A 12,417-nucleotide genomic window follows, 5' to 3' on the forward strand; every position below is an offset into this window, starting at 1 on the left:
TAAACTTCCCTGATATTTAAGAAATAAATAATTTTTAGAAGTAGAGTTATTTAACACCTCTTGTCACTTGTCACCTACTATATAAGTGCATAAAGTTGACTCAGAGTAGATTGGAAGAAATTCAGACACGTATTTTTTCAAAGTGTGTACTGTATAAAAATACATATATTTTTATCTATATTCATATAAACATGTGCTTTCAGGAAATTTGTCGAAGAGAAAAGAATCAATATGTGATAAATTGGAGAAGAACAGTAGTCATATTTATGAATTTCCTTTTGTTTTCTTTTAATTTAATAAAGACTATATGTCCTAGAAGCTCCTGAAAAAAACGAGAAGAACAAAATACTTGGGGATTCAAATACAGTAATGGATTATGATAAAAAACCACAACATTTTGATTGAATAAATAATTAGGAGGTACCCTGATTAATGACTTTGTAGTTGATCTTCCTCTCCTGTGCATATCTTTGTCATCTAACCTCTGAGCTTTCCTCCCCCCTCAGTGTTAAAGAACCCGGTGTGCAAGCTGTACCGATTCCCCACGTCTGACAACAAGTGGATGCGAGTCCGGGAGCAGATGTCGGAGAGCGCGCTGTCTTTCCACGTTCCCAAGGAGCTGATCTCCCTTCACATAAAGGAAGACCTGTGCAGGTGAGAGAGGACAGCGATCACCTCTTTCCGGTCGCCTCTCACAGGAGTTACGTATTTTTCCGTAAACCACTTTTTCCTCAAGTGTGACGATAACAAAAAACGCCAGGCCTACACGGTGCAGAGTGGTGGCCATTAGCCCTGTGAGGTTATTAATCACTGAAAGACGGAACGTGTCTAATTTGAGATGTTGTGTAAGTGTTGAATACGCTCCAGACTTTGAGTTCCTGGCACCTAAAGAAACAAACAAAAAGAGACTGCTTTCATAACTGGGATTAAATAAGAATGTTATTAATGCCACCTGCTATTTTTTTACTTTATAAATATGACTACAAGAAAAATTTTGGTAACCTATGGGGCTCTCCTTTGTGGCTTGCGTCATGTTCCTGTTAAATAGCTTGAAGTCTAGCCAGTAACCTGAGCTTTGGCCTCACTAATCATCCCGGTGCCTTTACCTCATCTGTTTTTGGTAACTGCTTCTGTAAGGAATTCCTGCTCGACCCTTCTTCGGATTACTCATCTGTAAGGACTATCACATATTTTTTGATCTAAAAACTCTATGAGATGATTGATAAAGTATGCTCTGTGCATGGACAGTATTTTTGTACAACAAAATTAAGTCCATCACCATAATAAAATGGGGATGTGAGAACTGGCCGTTGATGAGAATTTCTCTGAGCCGTGACTAATCAATTTGTTTCTCTGCCTTTTATACCTCTAGTGACTTTAAAAATGCTGAATACTATATTATACTAAACACTATTAAGGCCCTAAATCTCAGAAAATTAGCCAATATTTTTAGTAGTTAACATTTTTTTTAATTGCTGAAATATACAGCAGAGTGTGAAATGGCCAAAATTTGGATTTCTGCCTTATGCGCCCATTAGTACATTGAGGTACTTTTAGAGTGTCATATCCCCTCGGTAGACCCTGCAGTCTGATGCCATACCAGCATAGACCAGTGAGCACACCGTGGACAAGGCAAGGCACAGCTGGTGGTGCTGGCAACGTCATCACGAGCCTCGGCATGTGTCAGTCAGTGAGGGACCTCACGCACAGCTGGGCCCCATAAGATTACAATGGAGCTGAAAACTTCCTGTTGCCTAGTGGCGTCACAGCAGCCAGAATGTCACACCAGCACAAGGCATTGCTCACACATCTGTGGTGATGCTGGTTTAAACAGGTGCTCTGCACTGCCAGTCCTGTGAAAGCGCAGCACAGAAGATCATGCCCAGTCCATAATACTTGACAATGATAACAAATGACTATGCTACTAGTTTATATCTTTGCTATACTTTACTTTCTATTTTCATTTTAAGAGTGTACTCTTCCTACTCATTAACATTTTTTTTTTGCTGGGAAACAGTATATGCCACATGATGCCAGAAGCAACCTTGTACATCTCTTGTTTACTCTGTCTCTGAATTGCATCGTATTCTCTTGTGCTTTATGTAATCTCGTGTTGTTTTGTGCAGTAACATGCTACACGGGCTTGTGGCCCAGGAGCAACAGGCTAGACGAGGAGCCTAGGTGTGTAGAAGGCTATGCCACTCAGGTTTGTGTAAATACATTCTGTGATGTTTGCACAATGAGCAAATCACTCAATGAGACATTTCTCAGAATGCATCCCTGTCATTAAGCGGTGCGTGGCTGTATTTGTGATGGTGGGAATGACTGTACAAATACTATATATCCAAGTAGTGAGGAAAGAAGAAGAAAACAGGTCCTGGGCTTTAGGGGAAATCAGACAGCAAACTGGATTATAAGAAAACAGTGTGGATCTGGGGAAATAAAGATGGAAAAAGGGACAAGGAGGTGGATATTTGAAGAACAGCAGAGTGAGGAGGAGCAAGCCACAGAAATCAGACAACGGTCACTGATTCACACGCAGTGAGGCTGTAAAATGTACGGGAACCTAAGCAGACTACCTATAGGAGCAGGCTGCAAGGAGGAATTAATATGAGCCAAATTATTCAATACTGCCCCTACCTAGAGCTCACTCGAAGGGCAGCTGATGGACAAAACAAATCCCAGGAAGAACGAGAAAGCTTATGTGTCAGAGTCAAGGAGAACGAAGTTTGGATCTTCAAAGTCATACAAGAACCATCATCCTCGACATCGGCGTATTCTAGACTCTCAGACACTAAGAACCACTCCAGCTAGAGTCACGCAAAGGTCAGATTTTGTACAGAAGGGACGGAGAGGATAAATGCTCCTCACAGGGTGCACCGAAAAAGGGAGACTGACGGCAGACCAGCTGAGCTAGAGGGGTCAGGGGGAGCCTGGCACCTTTATTTCAGCAGAGAACCGCAGAAGAGAAGTTGCCTGAGAAAGCAGAGTTGAGAAGTTAAGGCTCAGCCTCACCGTTGTAAAGTGGACTCGAGACGGCGCCTAACTTAGCCAGTTCTAACCTCCCACTGAGCCATCCAGGAAGACGCACAGTGGGAAGTGATGAGCCTTCCCAAAACACTAGGTTCTATTGTTAACATAACTCTACATATAACGTAATGACTAATCACTAGGGTCATATTTTGGGGCTGAAAATATTAGTGGATAGACCACTAATGCTATTTCATCTACAAATTCGGCAAGCTAGTGAGAAAGCGAGCGAAGGTCAGGACCCCTCCTGCGGCCACAATCTGTCCCTTGTCATCAGGTTAGAGACCCCACAAGGGCCGAGCAGCTGACCTTCTGCTCCTTCTGCCTTCTCCCCCGTGGGCTCTCCGGCTCCCCCTGCACCCCCACTCCTCCTCCTGCTCTTCCTTCTCTCCCTTCACTGACAGTCAGTCCCGGGGGGAAGGGACGGGTTGGAGACAAGGGGAAAGCGGGCAGTAAGGTACTGAATTTTAGTCGGCACAGCCGCTATAATTATTATTGCATTACTTTTTAACACACCAAGCGTCTTCCACTCATCCCGTTCTCTTACCTTTCTCTGTATCTCTTCTGGCTGTGCATAGGTAGCAAAAAAAATTGTAAACACATGGAAGGGGCTAGTGGGCAGTACCCCCACATTATAAAGTTCCCCCACAAGGGACAGAGTGAGGAACGGTTATCAGTCCACACTGGGAATTGCTCAGAAAAGAAAATCTCATTTTAACCCTACAAAACGAAACTATGTAAAAACCTGATAGATTCTGAAAATTCGCTAGGCCTCTTCCATATATATTTTGGTTTCTCCAACTACTTTTCTGTGTCAATCTCCCATTATTAGAATGTGTTTGAAAAATTTTAAGAACAAATGTTTAACATTTAATGTCAAATGGAGAAAAAAGTCAATCTGAACTCCAAAGGGAAACAGAAAACATATAGGAAAATCAACTAGCCATCTCAGTAGAATACACGAATTTGTTATGAAATAGGATAAAAAAGCCTTAAGAAAAGAACCCTCATCCTTTAGTGAACACACCAAGAAGAAAAGGCTAATGTAGGAAAAAAAGAAATTTTAAATAGCAGCAGCCAAGTGAAACCCACAGAGTCAGCAGAACGGATCTGACACTGAGGAATCATCTCAGTGATGTGGAAAACAAATATGATAAACTCTTCCCAAATGCTAAACAAAGGTGAAAGAAGTTTAGAGTGATGAGAAAGAAGATGTTAGACATTCAGGGCGCGAAGCTGGAAACTACCAAATAATTTGAAGTGCTCTTGGGGGAAGAACAATGAACGCAAAAGCTTAGAAGAAAAACAGTGAACATTTAGGCAGTTTTGTGTTTTTTCTTTTACTCACTAGAATCAGGATAACCGTACGCTTCTCTGCAGAAGCTCATGGAATGACAGATACTGGTTTTTGAGAGAAAAAGGCTGTGACCTCCTCTTATTATATAGGGTCAGGTTATGAATTTTTTATGAATGAAAGCCGTGGAAATGACATACTCAACTATGCAGGAGCTCAGAAAATGTCACCCAAAAAACTTTATTGAAAAATCCATTTGAAGGTCTATGCCATCCAACTGAGAAAGTAACTTAAGAATTATATTGAAAATAAATACAAATTAATGTAATATAAAAATAAATTATAAATTTAACATGATATAATATAATACATTACATTAAGAATGCGAGAATGGGACGTTGTCTTGCAAAGGACTTCGGAACGCTTTCCTTGGTTGGGGGGACCCGCTAGGCTGGGCAGAGCTTTACTCGGAAGCCCTGCCCTCCGCTTCTTTTACCCTTGTCTGACTCGGGTCCCAGGAAGTGTTTTCCTTGCTTCAACCTCCCTCCCACCCCACAGTTTCTCTCAAACCCATTTATTTTTCACATTTTCATTTCATCTACTCTAATCCCAGCCGCCATCCATTTCTGGCCTGGTAGGGCAACAGTCTCCCAGTGACTTCTCTGCCAACGGCCCGGCTTCCTTCGGATTCACTCCTCCCATCACAGATCACTCACTCGGACTGAAAATGGTACAATATGCAGATTTCCAGCAGGAGCTTTCTGGAGGCAGCCTTGATATTTCAGCTTTTGAGAACTATCCTGTTGCAGAATTTTGTGTTGGAAGGGACGAGGGGGGTGGTTCTGCTTGTAAAGTACTCGGTATAAGACCTTGCTTCTGAGAAGGTTACAGAATTGCTCCACAGTCATGACACGTGAGAGATTTGACATTGAAAGGCAGACCAGCTCTTTGATCTGGAATACGTGAAGGCTGGGGGAAACAGCAACTGGTTTATTAGGGGGTTATGACCACGGACGGAAAAGGAGAGAGTGGCATGATGAAGACAGCTCAAAGATCCTAAATCCATAGAAGGCATGTGTGTGTGTGTGTGTGTTTATGTGTGTCTTTACCTGTGTATACAATGTTTCAAGCTTTACTGTCCTTCAGCTTGGGTTGCGTGAGGACAAGTTCTGTAGGTTTTGCTGAACTACGGCCTTTAAAATGTTTACAGTTTGTTTTAGTGTTGCCACATGTTTTGTTTGTGTTGAGTATTTTCTTCAGATGGTGCACTGCTTCAAAGTTTTGCTGTGCTCAGTCCACACTGAAATATGTTAGTCACTGGGGAAAATAATGGTACCCATAGAACTGGTGCTCCGTGACAGCTACAAACACAGTGTTAAATCATGACGTGCACATGTGTGTGTTTGGAGCATTAAATCATGGTGTGCACATGTGTGTGTTTGGAGCATTAAATCATGGTGTGCACATGTGTGTGTTTGGAGCATTAAATCATGGTGTGCACATGTGTGTGTTTGGAGCATTAAATCAAGGCATGCACATGCATGTGTTTGGATAGGAGGCTCTGATGGCCGTATGGTGTTTGGCTTTATCAAAAAGGTATACATTTCTATGGCATGAATCGATGTGAAAACCTAAATGGGATGAAAGGTTTTTTTTTAAAAAATAAAGTATTTCAGGAAAAATGATCCTCATGATCCATAAAACTCCCTAGGAAAACATTGGTTTGACTTATATCATGTAGTTTTCTTTTTTTTTCTTCTTCATCTCTTTCCTGTACCTATTTTTCTTCATGATCCCAGGGGTGGAGAAAGAAACTTTCTTCCATTACTGTTAGAAGTTTAGAAGAATGATTAGAATATTTCATAACAATTAACTTGGAGACTTTCTTAGCTTTTATATAAGCCATATAAATACATGTGTGTATCATGGAGAGAAAAATCTTATAAGTAAAAAAATTAAAAAATCTGAAGCAAAATATTTAAATAGGAAAAATAAAATAGAGTTTGGGACATATAGACTTTAAAAGTTTTATTATCACTTCTTTGAGAAGATGTAAATGCTTTGTCTTAGATATTGGTGTTTATAAATGTATGTATACTAAATTCATGGCGATAAAATATTTTGTATTAATGAAGGCAAACACTTTTTTGTCCAACACTATATGTTTCAAATACTCTATATTCTATATTTTCAGAGCTGCATCATAGAACTCTGTTTAGTGTGTTTATATACCTACATATCAATCTATTTCTTGAACATAGTATATTCTTTTCCATGAAAAAGATGGTCCGTAAGATATTTTAAAATCCAGAAAACCTAGTTGCTTCCCAGAAATATATGTTTCAGAGACATGTTCTACATGTTTATTTAAATAGTATCATAATGCTGTCCACTTGGTTTTCTAGGCACTGTATGTAGTTTGAGAGAAATGCAGGAGATATTTAATTTTCTGACATTGTACTTTACCTTAATGCATTTTGTGACCATCATTAAAAGAGGCTCATTTTATTTCAAATTGATAACACTATAAGAATGCTTTTTTAAAAGTGATGAAAGTATATATTAAAAATTATAAACTAGAACTAGAATATATTTATTCAGATAAATTCCATTTCAAAAACATCTTCACTCTACCAAAAGCTATACAGCAGGATTTTGCAACACAGTGACCCCGCCTGTCCATTTAACATGGTTTGGCCTTCTGAAAGGTAATTTATATTCTCTTTTCAAGATGCATGTATCACCAGACAGGATTTCCCTTTCGCATGGGTTACAAGGCAAGCAGGACCTCCTGCCCACCCACGTCTCCAGCCTCATCCTCTGCCTTGTCTATTTTGTCACAGCGGAAACACATGCCTTTTAAGATGCCTCTACTATCATTTGCATCCTTGGATACAACGAAGGCACACTGAAAATCTTCACTGACCTTAAAGAAACATTGATTAGTGGGAAAGTCATGGCCAGCCAGCTATTCTGTTTAGATTTCCTGTATACCAAATAGAGTTCAAACTGATGAACCTCACGTATGTTTTTGAAGTGTTATGTCTCTTCCACTTTGTTTGTCCTGGTGTTCCTCTCTGTCTGCTTTTCCTTCATGCTCTCTCTGAGAAGAACCCTTCCCTCTTATAAATCCAAAAAGGATGCATAAAGATGTCCCATCAGGACTCTACTGTTGACTCATACCTGATTAGTGCGATTTCTTCTGTTCATTTTTCTCCATGCGATGTTGTCGCGCAGTTGGAATACTGTGTGGTATGTTATTTATCGTGAAAAGTGCATTTGCCCTACCAGCTCTTAGCATTAAAGGCAGATGTTGTGTGCTGTCAGGTTCATCATTACGGATTCTTGGTATCATGTAATGAGAGGTCCCGTCGAGCGCTTAGCATCACCACGCTGGTGATAGTCATCTGTGTTTGATTTTGCTGCTTGGGTATTACAGTGTCCCCACAGGAACAGATGAGGCAAAACTCATGAGAAGTGCATTTTTGTCTCTTGTGCCAAGATTCTTCATTTCTAGTGAGATGAGCAGGGGAGACTGTATTGTTGTGATGATAAAAGCACAGAAGGGGGAATGGTTATTGACCTGAGTTCAAAACCTGCCATTTGATATTTCATGCATATGTTTGAAAAATTGTATAATCTCTTAATTTCCAGGGGTTTTTTTTGTTTCGTAGGTAATAACATTATTATTCATCCTGCAGAGATACTATAGTAATTGAATGGGCAATCACGAGATTCTAACACCTAGAACTATAGGGTTTTGTTTTAGTGTGTGTGAGTGTGTGTGTGTGTGTGTGTGTATGAGTGCGGCTCTGCATTTGGGACCTGGCTCCCCATCTGCACTTGCACAGCCATGTGACACAGCACCGTTTGTCCAGCTGCCTCACCCTCCCATTCCCTCAGCTGTAAAGAAGGGATTGAACGACAAGTGCACGTGGTTATAGTGAGCTGTTGACGAGGTGATGAAAACCCCTGGTGCAAACGTGCACAGACCTTTCAGACGTGGAAACCACTTGCACCGTTTATGTAAAGAATCCTATACACACTGGACTCTCAATATATCAAAACTCTTCTTGTTGTTGTTTTTCATCTTAGCTGACAGTTGATTGTGTTTCAGACAAAAAAGTCTACAATTTAACTTAATCTTTAGCTTACTAACTGAGCATACCTCCTAAGCATACTCACTATATGGTGCCACAAATTGCAAGTGGGCAGAAAAGCAGAATGGCCGAATGTTCTCCCACAAAGCTGCTGCTTGGAGCTGAGACAGACACTTTGGGACGAAAGGCTTCAGATTAGCAGGCCCACAGAAAAGGAGGAGTGTGCCCATTTTTTGTTGATAAATGAATAGAAAATAAATAAGAATTTTTTGTTGTTTGAATGTCCAGCAGTTACGGTAGCCAAGGCTGTCTGTAAGTACATACTTGAGCCAAATATTTGAGCCAGCTCCCTGTTGACCTGGGTGGAAGTTACATTCAGGTGAGTCCTCAGGGAGAAGGTTCCAGCCTTGTCTTCTTCTTTAGAGATTCTAACTTAGAAAAAGCCATAGATTTGCAATCACAAGACCTGAGTGTAAGTCTTGCTCCTGCCACTTACTAGCAATATGGCATTAAACAACTCACGTCACTTCTCAGCTGTATTCCTCTCATGTGTCTGGAGCAAGGTTGTCAATGCAAGTTTTCGTGATGGAAATATCTAAACTGCACTGTCTAACGTGATAGCTACTGAGCACTTGAAATGTGCCTGGTGCGACTGACTTTCTCATTTGGCTTAGTCCAGCTCGATAGAATTATCTCTATGGATTTTTTAAAAAACGAATTAAGACATTCTATACAATCTATACAAAAGTAATCTTGATTATCAGGAAAATCTTGATGTGGCCACTGAAAAGCACCACTGGTAGGTGTTTTGTCAGGCCTCCTGAATGCCTTCTACTATGGAACTGAACTGGCTGACATCTGCACTCCAGACCCAGGGGCGGGAGTCGGAAGGTGAACTGTCCGGAAATGTTGGTGGTTTCTAAAAGTAAGGACAGGAATAACGCAAAAAGGGAATGAGCACTCTAGCATACTTAACTTCTTTTACCAGCTTTCCAGGTGCAGTGGGTAATATCCATGCTGCCCACAATGAAAAGGCATGTAATTAATATGTGTGGATTTAGGAGAAACTTCTTATAATGTGCCATTGTTTTTGATATAAGGGGAACACTGAGCTTCACGGTATTAAAAAAAATAGACGTTGTCCACGTTGGATAACGTTAAAACAAATTTCGAAGGTTAAACAAGATGTTATTTAGAAGTAAACACCAAATCACCTTTATCACAGAGAGCAAATAGACTCTTAGGATGGAATGAGACATCCTCATTATTCCTCATGTTTTTCTAAGGTAGTTACCTAAAATGAAATGATTGAATGTAGCTCTTTATCAAACACAAGGAGCTCCTGTGCTCACTGTAAGTCCTGTAGTCATTGTGCTTCACGGCTCAGTCTTCGCACAGGACTCGGAACCTCCTTGAGCGCTCGGCAGCCACTGGCGAGGTCCGACATGCACTTACTCGAATGTCAAATGAAAACCAGAGTGAGTGACCACTCCAGTCACTCCTCAGTGAAGTAGTGGCTCCTGGGGTGCAACGCTAACCCCACAGGCATGTACAAAAAGGCGTTTTTTAAAAAGGCTCTGATTTACGGATGCAGTTTCTATTCCCGTGTGGGTGAAAGGACAGGCAGCTCGAGTTGTGGGTTGGAACTGCTCTGCCACCTGACATCAAGGTGAGCTTTGATCAGTTTTATGGTGTCACCCAGCCACTCCGTGAAATTGAAGCCACCCACCTTGTGATCCAGTCAAGCTGACACACAAAACTAACCACCACAGTAATTCCACGTGAAGGTGTATTTTCAAAGCTTTCTTTATTCCTAAGGAAGGCTCGACCAGTCCAGGGTTACAGACACAGACCGTGCAAGGTCAAAGGGCTCAGCAGTGGCTCATTTGTACACACGTTGTGTGTATCCATTCTACGGGGGCGAGAGCTCTGCATTCTACTCCATGCGCTGCATTTACGTCAGACATCAGGAAAACCCAGGAACAAGAATCTGCGAGCAAGCGTTTCATGTGTTCAGTCAACAAACCTGTATTAAACATTTCTCATGGACTGAGAACTCTGATAGGACAAAAAGCATGAATAACACCAGTCTCTGCCACTTATGGACGGGCTCAGAGCAAATTTTCTCTTGTTGGAATTCCCCTCTTGAATACATCATCAGTAGGCTTGTAGACTACATTTTAAATAGAAGCTGTAAATAGAGGCTAAACTTTCTCCTATGTTTACTATGTTCTATTTTGGTGGTTTAAGCCGTTTTATTTTTACGTGCTTTTCTATACTGGCTTAACCCCAACATGCCTTTCCTATCTGACCACTTATTCAGTGGAGAGCCCTATACATTGTCACTTGATTTCCTGACACCGTCAGCTGCGCCAGTCTCTCTGAAGATTAAGACCGGGCATTGGCGTGCCTCCAATGGCATCTACCATGGAAAGACCCAGAGTGACTCTGGCCCCTGTGTTGTATCAGGCCAGACCCTGGAAGTTCTGTCCCCACTGGGTATTGCTTCCCCAGCGGCTCTCCAAAGGAGACAGATTTTGTAACCGAGTGCAAAGGCATTAAGGTCCCCATAGGCTGAATTGTTACTAGTGAAATATAGAAGATGGTGAGGGAATGGCATGTAAATATTTCTTCCTCCATCTAGCAAGCTGCTCGGAGGCGCGAAGATTCCATATGACTCACCTGGAGTTGTTCCACATAACCTAGCGACCAGCCACGTTTCCTTGTGAAGTTCTGCCGGGCTCAGTAACATACCACCTTATGTCTGCTTCCTCCTTCTCCCTGCAACACTTCCCTTCTTTCCTCCCCCAGGTTTACCTGGGATTGCGGATCTCAGGCTCTGCCTTCCTGAGAACCTGGACTGAGATGTAAAGCAGAACCTTTCAACTGCAAAGTTCTTGTTCACCAAGTAACAAACCAAAACATGATCTAAACAGCCCCAGGCTTCCTGGTTAAAAAGTGCTCTGGTTCTGGTGCACCGAATTCTCTTCTCTCTCTATCTCAGTGTATTCATGTAACGAGTTTCTTTCCTTTTTTAAACTTAGAGCTACTTTCATACTCTGCCCCACTTTGGTTTACAACCTTTGATTACTTGACTCTGTTTATTATACATTTACTCCCTTATAGTTGAACTGCTTTTAATGCAGAGACACCTTATGTTGGTTAGTTGTCTCTTTAGGATATGTACCTTTTCAATGCCATTTTCTAGAACAACTAAACAGTGAGCACCAGATTTCTCTCTATATTATAGCTTTGTATAAATTTTGACATATTGGAAGGGTATGATAAAATTTAAATAAAAAGTTTATGGGCTAATTCCAGTATACCACAAGTCATTCCCCACAGATCACTAGATGTTTAGGACCACACTTTGCCAGGCCTCTCTTAAGCAAGGAGTGGTCCCCAGGCCAGGGTCCCACACTGTAGGAAGGGTCTTCATCATCACCCTCTTTTTACTCTTTCACCATCTCCTTTTTAATTACTATTTCTGATAAGGATTCAGAGAAAACAAATGATAAACCTATTGGTATGAAATATCTATTGGTGCATCTATTAGGATTAAGTGGGAATACCTAATATCTCTGTCATAAGTATCTATTAGAACTACAGCCTGAAACCTGACACATCAAATCAGCACCTCGTGCATACTGTCCACCTCAGGTTTAACCGAATGGCCCAGTTTCTTCTGGACTTGGATATCTCCAGCTTTTGGAATTATTTGTTTGCTTTGGTGGTTGTTGTTGTTTTGTCTTGAATTCAAATAGCCTGTCATTTGAGTGCAAACCAAGAACTTGCCTTCCCAATTATTCAACCTTCCCTCCTACCCACTCTGTGGTCATGAACTTCCCTTTGCTCTCACTGTCTGTTCATTAATTACCTCTTCTCCCATGGATGTTGTGTGATGACAGGTAATCTGCAGGACAGTCGAGAATGAAATTATTGTTCACAAAAGTTGGAAAGACCTCAGGTGAAAGTTATAGCAAAACTACATCA

General features: G+C 41.2%; 1 protein-coding gene across 8 annotated transcripts in view; it reads left to right on the forward strand.

Moving 5' to 3' along the window:
• The window catches only part of INPP4B (inositol polyphosphate-4-phosphatase type II B), a 520,158-nt gene that overhangs the window by 383,158 nt on the left and 124,583 nt on the right, over positions 1–12,417 (forward strand). For all 8 annotated transcript variants that reach the window (XM_045830759.1, XM_045830758.1, XM_045830757.1 and 5 more), the window contains one exon: positions 507–654. In XM_045830759.1, coding sequence (XP_045686715.1) covers positions 507–654 — 148 coding nt within the window. The remainder of the gene's footprint in view (positions 1–506; positions 655–12,417) is intronic.

Source organism: Phyllostomus hastatus, unplaced genomic scaffold (genome assembly GCF_019186645.2).
Source record: "Phyllostomus hastatus isolate PE091 unplaced genomic scaffold, TTU_PhHast_1.1 phas_contig_159, whole genome shotgun sequence".
NCBI classification, from domain to species: Eukaryota; Metazoa; Chordata; class Mammalia; order Chiroptera; family Phyllostomidae; genus Phyllostomus; species Phyllostomus hastatus.